General features: G+C 47.2%; 1 protein-coding gene across 1 annotated transcript; it reads left to right on the top strand.

Annotated features, from left to right (window-relative positions):
• The first annotated feature begins 13,161 nt into the window (after positions 1-13,161).
• Positions 13,162-14,631, top strand: LOC145413190 (uncharacterized). The gene has a single exon (XM_080282916.1). The coding sequence runs from the start codon at positions 13,162-13,164 to the stop codon at positions 14,629-14,631; it is 1,470 nt and encodes a 489-aa protein (XP_080139042.1).
• Positions 14,632-14,895: the final 264 nt, after the last annotated feature.

Below are 14,895 nucleotides of genomic sequence, written 5' to 3'. Positions count from 1 at the left end.
TTGAGTGACAACCCAAATGGTTTCCAGTACACCAGGAAACCATTTACTACACTGGGTGGTAACCATGTAACCAAATTTTGGCGCCTGGTGGTTTAGTGGGTAATTATGGCACTCCAGTTGGATTGAGCCGGTGCAGGTTTATATCCAAGGGGTGGTTGGGGTGTATTGCTCACATAATGCCACTTAGGGATGAGAGAGGCTGATCACTCTCATCTTAAATATCAGGGCCAACTTGCCTAGCCCTGGGCTCCTACACTTCTCATGGGGCAATGTAGGATTGGATGATGAATGAATGATGATGATGATGATGATAAATATATATATATATATATATATATATATATATATACAGTATATATATACCATATTTTGTGGGCTGGAAGACGCACTTTTTTGTCTCAAAATCACCTTCAAATATCCCCATGCATCCTGGAGGCGAGGCTAAGACCTTGGCTCCATTTAGAAGAATCACTTATACAGAGGATCATCTCACTGTTTGGTAGTCAAGTATTTTTTAGAGTATAAACACCTTTGATTTATTGTAAAACGTTACATTCATGGATTTGGAGAAAGCATATGACAGGGTGGATAGACAAGGATTGTGGAAAGTATTAAGAATATATGGAGTAGATGGGAAGTTGTTGAATGCTGTGAAGAGTATGTATGATGGTGCTAAGGCTGCAGTGCGTGTGGATGGTGAACTAAGTGAATATTTCTCTTTGAAGGTTGGGTTGAAACAGGGATGTGTCATATCTCCATGGTTGTTCAGTCTGTACATGGATGGGTAATAAAAGAGGTACATGGTAGAGTAGTGGATGTTGGAGTGGCCCTGGTGAGAGAGGATAGTGTTTGGAAACTCCCTGTACTGTTGTTTGCAGATAATACTGTGTTGTTGAGTGAAGACGAAGGGAAGCTGCAAGGCTTGTTGGATGAGTTTGGGAGAGTGTGTAAGAAACGGAATCTAAAAGTGAATGTAGGGAAGAGTAAAGTGATGGTCTTTGAGAGAGGTGAAGTCAGTGAATGTACAGCGAGGTTGGATGGTGAGGAATTGGAAAATGTGAGTACGATTAAGTACTTGGGTAGTGTGATGAGTAAGGATGGAGGTTTGGAAGGTGAAGTGCTTGAAAGGGTACAGCAGGGAAGAAAGGTTACTGGTTCTTTGAAAGCAGTGATAAGAAACAGGGAAGTGAGCATGGAAGTGAAAAAGTTACTACATGACAGTATTGTGATACCAACTCTAACGTATGGAAGTGAAGCTTGGACGTTGTTGGAAAGACACAAGTCAAGAGTGAGAGCAGTGGAAATGAGTTATTTAAAAGGAGCCTGTGGGGTCACATGGAGAGACAGGCTGATGAATGAGGATATAAAGGAGCGTTGTGGTGTGGATGTGGATGTGATAGGAAGCGTTATGAGGAACACACTGAGGTGGTTTGGCCATGTGGAGAGGATGGAGGGTGAAAGACTGAAGAAGAGAGTGTATGTGAGTGAGGTGGAGGGGGGAAGAGCGAGGGGGAGGCCGAGGATGAGATGGAGGGATGGGGTGGAGAGGTATATGAGACAGGGAGGTGAGTTGAGAGCAGGGCAGTGAAATGGCTGGGGGCAGGGCGACGTGGAGGCGTTTTGTTTGTGGCCACCCCAAAAGGGATTGAGGCATCTGGCAATAGATAGATAGATAGTTACATTCACTTATGTGTATACTCAGATTATACGATTGGAAACACCCAGGCTCAAGAAAAAATTTAGAGTTTGTCTACAACTGGCCATGTGACGGTCTGGGGGTTTAGCTGTATAGCAGTTTAGCAATTTAGCATCTAGCATACACCCTACTTTAGCAGGCTAACATGATCACTGGTTAACTCCCTGCTAATCTTCTGAAATGCAGTCATGATCACTCTGCTTGCCATCCACTCAGTAACTAGTAAGGGAATCATACTGGAGATGATGGCTGGCATGACTTTTGAGTCATTATAACAGACGTTTTTCTCATATGGAAATTCAGTAACCCTTGTTTTGCTGGCTTCTCTTACTGATATTTTGTTTCATTCGAGACAAGAATATAATAGAAGGAAACAGTTTTATATTACCGTTCCTGAAAAACGGGAAAAACAACTGCAACATTAAACCATTCTGTCTGAAATTATAGCTTTTTAGCAGTTTAGCACCTAGCGTTCCCCCAGCTTTCAGAACATGATCACTTCTGAACCCCTTGCTAACCTTCAGAAAGGCAGTAATGATCACTTCACTTGCTATCCAATCACTAACTAGCATGGGAAACATATTGGAGATGTTGGCTAGCATGACTTTTGCTGAGTCATTGTAACAGACGTCTGACTCATATGGAAATTCAAAAACCCATGTTAGGCTGGCATCTCTTACTGATATTTTGTTTCATTCAATACAAGAGCATCATAGAAGGAAACGGTCTTATATTACTGTTAGTGAAAAACGGGAAAAACAGTTGCAACATTATTAGCGGTTTAGCAGTTTAGCGCCTAGCGATATGGTAGTATTGTGATAGTATTGTGACCCCTACCCTGACGTATGGAAGCGAGGCATGGACCTTGCAAGAGGGGAACAAGTCAAGAGTGAGAGCAGTGGAAATGAGTTACTTGAGAGGAGCATGTGGAGTGACATGGAGGGACAGGTTGACGAATGAAGAAGTGAAGGAACGTTGTGGGGTGGATGTGGATGTGGTTGAGAAGATTAGGAGAAATACACTGAGGTGGTTTGGACATGTGGAGAGAATGGAGAATGAAAGACTGACTAAGAGAGTGTATGTAGGTGAGGTGGAGGGAGGGAGAGGGAGGGGTAGACCGAGGATGAGGTGGAGGGATGGAGTTGAGAGGTATATGAGGGAGGGGGGGGGTGAGTTGGCGGGAGGGTAGTCAAATGGTGGGTGACAGAGTGACTTGGAGGCGTTTTGTCTGCGGCCACCCTTTGCGGGATTAGGGCGTCGGGCTTTAGATAGATAGATAGATAGATATGGTGATATGAATGGTAAAGTTGGGAATGTGAACATGGATGGAATAGTTGGTGAGTGGGGTGTGCCTGCTGAGATAGATGAGAATGGGAGTGTGTTAGTGGACATTTGTGCTGGGAGGGGGTTGGTGATAGCCAATACCCTCTTCAGGCATAAAATGATCCACAAGTATACATGGCGAGTGATGAGAAGGGTGGGTGGTGAACTGAATGAAAGGAAGGCAATGATTGATTATGTGTGTGTGGATGAAAGGATGCGAAGATGTGTAATGGATGCAAGAGCTTATAGAGGTTGGGGGAGTGGACTTTCTGACCACTACTTGGTGGTGGCCAGAATTAGGATTCAAGTAAGATGGAGGAATAGAAGAAGGGAAAGACGAGAGGAAGTAGTTTCAAGGAGAGTGGAAAGGTTACAAGAGGATGAGAAAAAGGCAGAGTATAAGAGAGAAGTGGAGGAACGATTGGGCAGTTATGAATTGGAGCAGATGGGAGATGTGGAAGGTGTGTGTAGGATATTTACAGAAGAAATATGTGCAGCATGTGATGTGGTGTGTGGAAGGAAGAGAAGACGGAGAGGGGTGCAAGGAACAGCGTGGTGGACGGAAGAGGTGAGACAGGCTGTGGCACAAAAGAAGAATGCATACAATGAATGGATGAGAAACAGGGGCATGGAAGAAATTGAGTGGCGGAAGAGAGAGTTATATGTAGAAAGAAAGAGAGAGGTGAAAAGATTAGTAAGAGAGAGTAAGAAGAGAGTGGATGAGGAATTTGAAAGGAATTTGAGTGTAAAGTGGAGGGACTGTAAGAAAATGTTCTGGAAAGAGGTGAGGAGAGTAAGACAGGGTGGAAGTGAAGTTAGCAGGGGAGTGAAAGATAAAAATGGTAGATTACTAGTGGAGAAGGGAGAAAAAGTGAGCAGAGGGAGAGAACACTTTAAGGAATTGTTGAACATAGAGGATGGAAGTAATGCGAGTATAAGTGGCTGGGGAATGGCTGGGAGAAGGAGGGAGATGAGAAGACAGGAAGAAATCAGTAGGATAGAAGTTGTGGAAGCAATGAAGAAAGCTAAATCGGGGAAAGCCTCCGGAATTGATGGAGTGTGTGGTGAAATGCTGAAGCATGGGGGAGAGATAGTAGTAGAATGGATGTGGAAGATGTGCAGATTGGCCTGGGAGGAAGGTAGAGTCCTGGAGGATTGGAAGTCAGGTATAATTATTCCCATGTACCAGGGAAAAGGGGAAAAAGAAGTGTGTGGTAATCATAGGGGCATTTGTCTTCTTAGTATACTAGGAAAAGTGTATGGTAGGATACTTATGGACAGAGATAGAGAAAGAACAGAGAAATTAGTTGGAGAAGAACAGGGAGGCTTTAGGAAGGGAAGAGGTTATGTTGATCAGATATTCATTCTTAGATCCTTAGTGGAAAAGTTTCTAGAGAAGGGAAAGAAGTTGTATGCAACTTTCATGGATTTGGAGAAAGCATATGACAGGGTGGATAGACAAGGATTGTGGAAAGTGTTAAGAATATATGGAGTAGATGGGAAGTTGGTGAATGCTGTGAAGAGTATGTACGATGGTGCGAAGGCTGCAGTGCGTGTGGATGGTGAACCAAGTGAATTTTTCTCTTTGAAAGTTGGGTTGAAACAGGGATGTGTCATGTCTCCATGGTTGTTCAATCTGTACATGGATGGGGTAATAAAAGAGGTACAAGGTAGGGTAGTGGATATTGGAGTGGCCCTGGTGAGAGAGGATAGTGTTTGGAAACGCCCTGTACTGTTGTTTGTAGATGATACTGTGTTGTTGAGTGAAGACGAAGGGGAGCTGCAAGGCTTGGTGGATGAGTTTGGGAGAGTGTGTAAGAAACAGAATCTAAAGGTGAATGTAGGGAAGAGTAAAGTGATGGTCTTTGAGAGAGGTGAAGTCAGTGAATGTACAGCGAGGTTGGATGGTGAGGAATTGGAAAATGTGAGTACGTTTAAGTACTTGGTTAGTGTGATGAGTAAGGATGGAGGTTTGGAGGGTGAATTGCTTGAAAGGGTACAGCAGGGAAGAAAGGTTGCTGGTTCTTTGAAAGCAGTGATAAGAAACAGGGAAGTGAGCATGGAAGTGAAAAAGTTACTTCATGACAGTATTTTGATACCAACTCTAACGTATGGAAGTGAAGCTTGGACATTGTTGGAAGGACACAAGTCAAAAGTGAGAGCAGTGGAAATGAGTTATTTAAGAGGAGCCTGTGGAGTCACATGGAGAGACAGGCTGACGAATGAGGATATAAAGGAGCGTTGTGGTGTGGATGTGGATGTGATAGGAAGCGTTATGAGGAACACACTGAGGTGGTTTGGCCATGTGGAGAGGATGGAGGGTGAAAGACTGACGAAGAGAGTGTATGTGAATGAGGTGGAGGAGGGAAGAGGGAGGGGGAGGCCGAGGATGAGATGGAGGGATGGGGTGGAGAAGTATATGAGAGAGGGGGGTGTGAGTTGGGAGCAGGGCAGTGAAATGGTGGGGGACAGGGCGACTTGGAGGCGATTTGTTTGTGGCCAGCCCAAACGGGATTGAGACGTCTGGCAATAGATAGATAGGTAGATATGGAAATTCGATCACCCCATGTTAGAATAGCTTCTGGTACTTTTAGGATACATAAAATGGTGTAAACGTTCCTTGTAATTGAGATTTGAAAACATGGTTGTGTTCTCTGTGATTCTAAATTCAGTACATGCAGGTATTTAAAAGAGATGCAGGCATTTGTTTTGGAGATATAGTGTATTCCTTCACTTAATGGCCTTTGTATCTTAAATGAATGAAAGAACAGGTTTTATTGAGTTTTGTTTTTTTAAGTTCATTTCACAAAAAATAATACTTATCTCTATATACTGATACATATGTTGTGTACTTTAACCCCTTAAACGCGGCCGTGAACAGTCCCCCCCCCCCCGAGTGGCGGCGTTGTGTCGCGGTCTGAGTACCTGTATTAAAATATTAGCCAAAAATCAGAGATTAACTCTAGAATGTTATACTTGGTATGGCTGATAGTACTTACATTCAGCTTTCTCCAGAGACAGGTGTTGAGCCTTCGTGGACTACCGAAGGACTTGTGGAGACTTGCAAAGTTGGGTAACCAAATCTTCACTTTCACACCTCCAGCAACCTGGTTTCCCCTCTACCACAGCCTCATTCTGTCACAGTAAACTTTATACTACAACGTAAAGGTAGTTTGGAATCCGTATTTGTACAATAAGCACTGAAAATAAGGCTAAAATCAACGGAGCGTATGGCCGACATGCAGCGCGGCGGCGGTCTTCCCGTCACTCAACAAACATTTCCATTTTCACAACTAAAAACATGTATTCTACATTATTTTCAATCATATTACTTCCCAAAAGATCACCGCGGCGCGCTTTTTATTCTGCCTTACGCCTGTCACTTTATTCTCGTTCCTGTCGGCCGCTTGCACTGACTCGCAAGAGCTAGAACTCGCCATAATGTCACTTTGAAAGCCTGCGGTAAACTGACGCTAAACAGGGGCAAACCGTGAGAAAAAAAGCTAGTGTTACAACTGGGGAAACAAGCGTTTCCTATTAGCATAAACTGCTTGTGAGAGGAGAGTGCAGATTTTCAGTTCTGAGCTCTCAGAGCGCTGCCATGTATCACAGCCAGGCTGGCCGGGCTGTGGTGGGGGGGGGACGGGGGAAAAACGCGATACTTGGCAACAACGGAGGTCAGTAGTACAAAGGTAAAGTATGCTAATTGTAGCTAAAGGGTGGTGGTACTGATAGACAATACCAGCTGGAGCCTGCCTGCCCGCGGTTATTCAAAATTTACTAGAATCGCAAACGCGACGCTCCGCCGTTATGTCCTTTTCGCCGAGCGTCGCAAACGCGACGATCCGCGTTTAAAGGGTTAATAGAGATGAACATCACGTCTCAAATTATTGTACGAAAGGAATCGGACACTTTGGACTTCATCCATTCATCCATCCATCAACCAATCCTACATTGCCCCATGAGGAGCGTAGGAGCCCGGGGCTTGGCAGTTGGTCCCGACATTTAAGATGAGAGTGACGAGCCTCACTCATCCCTGAATGGCATTACATGAACAATCAACCCCAATCACCCCTTGGATATAAACCTTCAGCGGGTCAATCATATTTCATAAAAAAACCCGTTAGTGTTCAGATGGCATCGTGGTATGGAGTAACATTTATAAGGAAGGGGTTGTCTGTTTGTTTTCTTTCCTTGAACCCTTCTTTTACAAAAAAATAGACACCAAACATATATATACAGTACTGAAGAGAGACTCTGATGTGTTAAGATAGTGTCATGGAATGCAGTAACATTATGTAAGGAAGGGGTTGTTTGTTTTCATGTCTTGTACCCTTCTTTTACATAAAAATAAAGAAACCAAAGACAGATATACAGTACTGAATAGACATTCTGAAAGGTGAGTATGTATTTTAGTGAAAAATACTCATATCAGGCAACCTTTCTGTAGTGGTCAAGACATACTTTTTTTCTCAGAACTTCCCTTCCAGAATTAGGGTGTGTCTTTCACACTGCAGCGTCTAACATGCCACGAAATACGGTATATATATATATATATATATATATATATATATATATACACAGTACCCTTGTGTCCAGCATGCATTTGTCTGGGACGATTCGCGTCCAGCACGGAGAGCAAAAAATTAGTACAATTTAATGCGATTTAAGTACTGTAAAACGGGTGCGTAAGCATAACACTGACGGAGCTCCGAGAAGTGGGCAAAATCCACAGAGTTCGCCTCTAGCACGATCACCCCTGGTCCAACACAGTCACACTGGACGTTCCCGTGACGCTGACAGCCAATCAAAACTTCCGATCAAGTAGCCTCCCCCGCCTGCTATCGTGACGTGATCATGATGTCACCCAATGAAAATCGCTTCTGCTCTCATGTGATGTTTTGTTTAAATTTCTTCCGCCACAGTGCCACTCAGTCGCATAATTCGCATTGGACAGTTCTTTTTTCTTGCTGCATTTTCTCCCCTTGCTACTGCATTTTACTCTGCTCCTGATGCCCAGGAAGCCTTCTGAGAACCCCAAGAAGCTGCGGCACCTTCTTCAGGCCACCAAACTAGAATTCATCGAGAGGCAGAAGAAAGGGGAGAGGAATTTTGAAGGATTTATGAAGGAGGTTGAGGAGGAGCAGCAGCCATTACCCACTAGTGACGCCATCAGCCATCCTCTGGGTACCCAGTAGGACTACCTACAGTCTCGGATACCACCTTCCATTCCCAGCAAGCCCACCAACACTATCCTAAAAGGTTAGTTATCATTCATAGTACAGTACCATTTATTATAATTACAGTGGTACCAATATATGTATAAGTATATGGTAGGTATATTGGGTGACTTTTCGTAGGGTTGCTGACATAATTCATTTTTCCCCATAAGCTCTGTTGTTTATCCAACACGTTTTTGGTCCAACACAGGACCCATTCATGACAATATTACTGTGTTGGACGCGAGGGTACTGTGTGTATATATATATATATATATATATATATATATATATATACAGTAAAATCTCTACAACTCGGCATAATACATGTGCAAGCCTTGCCGAGTTAGCCTATTTGCCAAGTTGTAGTTCCCCCCCAGCACAGACACACGAAAAGGAAAAATGGAAAAAATTAAAAGTTTTTACAATAAACAGTAAAAGCTGCCTTACCATGATTCCATGCCATTGTAGGGTGTATTCCAGGCATGGAGGAGTACTTTGGGTAGTTTTTGGAGGTGTTAGGGGGACTCAAGATCAGTTTTGGGCACACCTTTACAGTACTGTACTTGACATTGTATACTATGTAAAGTACAATTAACACTATAAAGGCCATTACTTTAATGTATTTATCACTTGTACTATACTGGGGAACTAAACACTAAACACTTAAACATTACTGTACAACACGGCAACTTACAGAGCTGGGCGGATTTTTGCCGACTCTCTTCCTCTCACGGGCGCATTTTTGGGATTTTTTGAATTTTGATTTTTTAAATGAATATTTTGGAGCCTTCCTGACTTACTATATGTATATATATATAGATAGATAGATAGATAGATGGATAAATATACATATATATACAGGTATGATTCTGGGTGAGAGAGCCGTAGCGTACGGACGTTTCGGAGATCTGGTCCTGGTGCCCGGAGTGACGTTGCTCTTACATCTTACCATAGAGTGTGTTATACGGGGTGGAGTGTTTAGTAGCTCTTGTGTGGAGGGGAGGTACGTGTGTGTGTGTAGTGGTGAGAAATGGAAGGGGAGAGTGGAGGAGCAGATATGGACACCGGCTGGCAGGGCGGAAAAAGACCCCACCATATGTCAACCACGGGTGAGGAAAAGTCTTCGGGATCGACTGAGAAGGCCAGGAAAACGTTGCCACAGTCCAAGCCCGTCACTCAAGCTCCAGAGGAAGGTGTGGCAGTGCAGACAAGGGTGACTTACATAGTGCGGACCCAGGACTGATCCAGAGTGTTTTGTCACCCACAGAGGGTGACAGATGCCCTCAATGAATCTCCTTTTGCCAGATACATTGTGGAGGGATACACCAAGCCACTGGGGGATGGATTGTGCCTATCCTTTGCAATCTTTTCAGCTAACTTGACCAAGCTCGAATAACAGCCTGAGGAAATGGTGAATTTGGGACCTTGGGCTGTGGTGTGCAGGCGCGCCAGTTATGAACCCGGAGGTGCTGTAAAAGTGGGCAAGATTGGGCCGATTTCCCCAGAACTGGACGTCTCAGTTATAGCAGAGAGGCTGCGCCCTGCAGACAACCATGCCTCTCAACTCTTGGAGGTTACCAGGATTCCAGTTCGCTTTCCGGCCCCCAGTGCTTCCAGCCAGTCACAATGGGTAAGACTCGTCTATCGTGGCCCCCTTCCCTCAAGGGTCTTCTTCGGGTACTTGTCGTTCCCGGTTGGTGAGTACACCCGTCCCATATTACGCTGCCATAATTGCCATCTGTTTGGTCATACCCGACTTACTTGTAGAAATAAGGTTAGGTGCTCCATGTGTAGTGGCTACCACCCCTTTAGGGCAGGATCAGAGGACAGCCAGAAATGCACCAGAGACCCTAGGTGTTTTATTTGTGGGAGTGATGAACACAGGGTGGTGTCCAAGGTCTGCCCCATCTACAGGAAGGCCAGTGATATATACATGACCATGGGGAAGGCAGGTGCCAGCTCTGCGGAGATCAACAAGTGCCTTCGTGAACTACACACTGCGTCCCGTAGCACCCCGACTCCCAGTGGGCCAGGTCGACTGACACCTTCCCAGGCCCCCCGCAGTGCCCTCGTTCAGCAAGGTAAGACTTATGCTAACTGTGTATCCTCAAACTGCTATGCAGTCCTTGCTGATGATGTTCAGGAGGAGGATCTAGGATTGACTGATGTACTGGGAGTCTCCACCCGCCCCGCATCAGGGGCAGAGGTCATTATCCATGCAGACACCACTGTGAATAAGGCACCATCACGCCCCCACACTGCTTTTCACAACCGTCACCGCACTGCCAGCCCTCAAGCCCAGGGGGTGCCTCCACAGGATCCAGATATGGCTGCCATTGGGAATGATGATACCTCCCAACAGTGTTTCTCTGGCCCCACCCCTGCCCTGCCTTTGTTGGGCCGACGGAGACTTCACCCTACCCATCCAGGACATCAACGAAATTCAGAGCCTCTGTCTTCTATTGATGAGGGTCCAGGTTCTGGGAACTCTTATAACACTTCTCACCGAGGCACTGGCATTACACCAACAGGGGAAGTCCTTCATAGAAATCTGTTTCCTCCTTTGGCCGCGGCTATTGTCCCTGATATTATCATGGGGGGTACAGGTGGCTTAAGAATCCTGCTGTGGAATTCTCATTCACTAGTCCACAAGTCACAGGATTTTTAAATTTTAGTGGCTGAAAGGGAACCAAATGTGGTAGGGGTGTGTGAGACCTGGCTACAACCCCGCATCCGCCTCACCCTGGGGGGTTTTATAGTCTATAGGTCAGACCGCCCTCAGGGGAGGGGTGGGGGCCTATTACTGGCTGTTCGGGAGACCTCCCAGAGTGTGAGTTTGCCTCTTACCCAATATCCCAGTGGCCTGATGGAAGTCTTGGCGGTAAGGGTGGCTCTTAGATCTGGATGGGCGTCAGTGCTGTTGTGTTACAACCCATGTCAGGATGTGTCCCGGGAGGAATTAGTACATTACTTTCATCAGCTGCCGGCCCCTGCCTTCATCATGGGGGATTTTAATGCCCATCATCACCTCTGGGATCCTTCACTAACCATCAATAATGTATCGGGATCGTCTCTTTTTCAGGCACTCTTAGACTCCCCACGCATCGGTCTTCTCACACCTCCTGGCCTGTACACCCGATATGACCCCATTCCGGACGACCATCAGTCTTGGACCTCTGCCTTGGAGATCCAGTGTTCCAGTGTCCAGCTGTAGAGGTGGGTCCCTATATGGGCAGCGATCATCTACCAGTCTTCTATGATTATCCGGGCCTTTCCACGTTGCAGTCAGGAGACTGTCGTCCAAGATGGAAGCTGGTGGGAGACAAATGGGACATGTTCCAGAAGGAACTGGCTTTCTGTTTTCCAGGCAGCTGGGGCTCCCCTCCACTGTTGGCTAAGGATTTTGCACATCTCCTGGTTGAGGTGGGAGGCAGAGTCTTTCAGCGTTCAACTCGCCGTTGTGTACACCGAGCAGGAGTCCCATGGTGGTCAGTCGAATGTGCGGATGCAGTCAGGGCCCGTCATCGAGCCTGGCACAAGTGGAGCCGCAACCCTTGCCTAGAACTGGGGCGCAAGTACCGTCAGATTAATGCCATCTGCTCCAGAACCATCAAGTTGGCAAAACGGCAAGCCTGGACCTCCTTCTGTGCCAGCCTTTCCTTCTCCACCTCCACGGCCCGCACTTGGAGATTCTTACGGGCTATGTCAGGACGCCCTACCACCCACACTTATCCACTCCGCAGGGATGGTCTGTGCCTGCTTGATGACCTGTCCAAGGCCGACTATCTGGCGTCATTCTTCGACACCCAGTTCGGCCATCCATCTGCTTTGCCCTCTTCCACGGTGTACGAGGAGGTAATACAACGAAGCATCTCTTCCCCTGCAACTGCTGGTCTAGATAATTTTTTCACTGCCTCAGAACTTGTCTCCGCCTTGTCTGCCCTTCGGACCGGCAGGGCGGCGGGCCCAGAGTCGGTGACCAATGAATTCCTCCAGCGACTGACACCCAACCTGCAGGATTGCCTCCTTCACATTTATAATCGCAGCTGGAGCCAGGGGATATTCCCGGTGGAATGGAAGACCTCAATGCTGCTGCCTTTCCTCAAGCCAGGCAAGGACCCGATCAAGCCATCTTCGTACAGGCCCATCGCCTTTCTCTCGTGTGGAGGGAAACTGCTGGAGAGGATTGTGGCTCGTCGCCTGTCATGGTGGCTAGAATCTAGATCCCTTCTTAAAGAGGAACAATGTGGTTTTCGCCCATGCCGGGGCACCTTGGACATACTCTGCCAGCTGGAATATCTGATCCACGACACGTACCGAAAGGGGCTATATATGCTGGCCCTTTTCGTGGACATCAAGGGGGCCTTTGACTCATCGCCACATACTGGCATCCTGTATAAGCTCTCTCGCCTCGGGGTTTCTGGTTCAGTGTTGGCGTGGTTTGTCAACTATCTTGATGGCAGGAGTTATGTCGTATCTGTTGGTGGGGCCATTTCCTCTCCTCGTCCCATCCGTAGAGGGGTGCCCCAAGGCTCAGTTCTCAGCCCCTTGCTTTTCAATGTTTTGATGTCATACCTGCCCAACCATCCGGACATCTCCACATTGGTTTATGCAGATGACGTGACTATCATTAGCAGGGACACCACCATGGAAGGTGCACAGAGGAGACTTCAGGCGGCTGTCTCAACTCTGGAGGACTGGGTTCACCAATGGGATCTGGAGATCGAGGTGTCAAAGTGTGCCGTGATGGCCTTCACCTTGCGTCGCATGCCATCTCAGCCGGTGGTCAGGATAGGCACTGAATCTCCTCCTGTAGTCCGTACTCACACCTTCTTGGGACTTCGTCTGGATGGGCCAGTCCTTATGTAGCTTCACCACATAGAATACCTCCGAACATCCTGCGCCAAGAGGCTAGACGTCATGAAGAGTGTAGCAGGGTCTAAATGGGGTGCCAACCGTGACCTGCTTTTAGGCTGCTACCTTGCTGCCCTCTTGGGAAAGATCAACTACGGGTGCTCAGTTTATGGTTCAGCATCCTCCACTCAGTTGCGAAAACTTGACCCGATACAAAACGCCGCCCTACGCATTGCCCTGGGCGCATTTTGTTCTTCCCCCGTGCTGTCCTTGCAGGCGGAGAGTGGTGTCCCTCCTCTACATGTCACCAGGTCGAAGCTCGTTTGCCGCCGCTACCAGGCCATACAACACTCCTCCCGCCACCACCCTCTACCAGTGCTCTTCGAGGAGGCGGGTGTCATTTTGTCACATCCTGCTTGGCCTGTGAGGTCCCGCCAGCCACTCTTGATCAGGGCTCTCTGGGCGTACAGGTCCCTTTCGCTGCCACCACCACTCCGTCAGCCCCTCCCCTCAGTGCCCCCAACACCGCCTTGGAGGGACCTCTCATCTCTAGTATCATTCTGCCTGTCAGAGTCTTTTGACAAATCTCAGGATGGACATCTAGCACCAGCATTGTACAGAGAGCTGTCGGACACGGTGTATGCGGGATACTTTGAAGTATTTACTGACGGTTCACACACAACAACACCCGCAGCATCTGCTGCTGCAATATACTTAGTGGACCTTTCTCTCTGCCAAACATGGCGCTTGGCTGCACTTCATGATAGTGTCACGTCGGAACTTTTTGCCCTCTTCAAGGCCTTGGCCTTCATCAAGGCACATCTCCAACCCCAGAAGGTGGTCATTTATACAGACTGTCTGGCAGCATTGCACCTTATTGTGTCCCCCAAGGCACAGTCAGCGAGACATCTCCTCTATGAGATCCAGACCCTGCTGAGTCAACTTCTCCAGGAGAATAGGGTACTTCGCCTACAGTGGATACCATCTCATGTGGGCATCAGGGGCAACGAGATAGTTGACAGGGCTGCAAGGCTGGCTTTGACCTCAGCAGCAGTGGAGACTCTACCACTTCAAGAGGCAACTTGTAGCAGGCTTCTGACGGTTGCTAGTGGAAAGGCCTGGGACTCAGAATTGGCAGCAGAGCTCCCCTCCTCCACCTTAGGGGCTTACCGCACAGACTCCTCTTGTCACCCTTGGGCCCGTTCCACTGCTCGTGCCTTGGACGTGGCACTCACCAGACTGCGCATTGGACACGTTGGTCTGGCGTCCCATCTCCACCGCTTACGCCTGGTGCCGGACCCTTACTGCCAGTGGTGCAGAGATCAAGAGGAAACAATTGCCCACTTTCTTTTGCACTGTCCAAGATTTCACTCCATGCGCACAGAATTGAGGAATCGTCTGTCTGTCTTAGGTGTACGAGACTTCACTCTGCCAGTACTCCTTGGAGGTGTGGGTCTGAACAGTCCCCTAAGGTATCCTGTCATTCGTTTGGTGTGCGTCTTCTTAAGGAAGTCCAGGCAACTGCATCGCATCTAGGCAAGACATCTGCTCCATAAGCCACCGGAAGGGCTCCTCCGACCCCCTCGGAAATGAAAGCCCTAACTCAACACCAAGAACCAAGAACCTATATACAGGTATATATATACATATAGATATATATGTATATACGTATACAGTGGGGCCTGTGGTATATCTGTCCCCCTTTATTAATACTGACTATGACACAATGCAAGAATAAGTTTCAAAGCAAGCCTGAGGACAGTAAATCACCCAGGGGGATGAGGGTGAGTTCATGGAATG

The sequence above is a fragment of the Coenobita brevimanus genome, chromosome 95 (genome assembly GCF_032717465.1).
Source record: "Coenobita brevimanus isolate Jiangsu-jjx chromosome 95, ASM3271746v2, whole genome shotgun sequence".
In the NCBI taxonomy this organism is placed as follows: domain Eukaryota; kingdom Metazoa; phylum Arthropoda; class Malacostraca; order Decapoda; family Coenobitidae; genus Coenobita; species Coenobita brevimanus.
The sequence above is the reverse complement of the archived record's forward strand: the minus strand, read 5'-3'. Positions and strand labels throughout refer to the sequence as shown.

Bases quoted from the DNA above. Each gene is read 5' to 3' on its own strand.
- LOC145413190 (XM_080282916.1), top strand. From the start codon at position 13,162: ATGAAGAGTGTAGCAGGGTCTAAATGGGGTGCCAACCGTGACCTGCTT.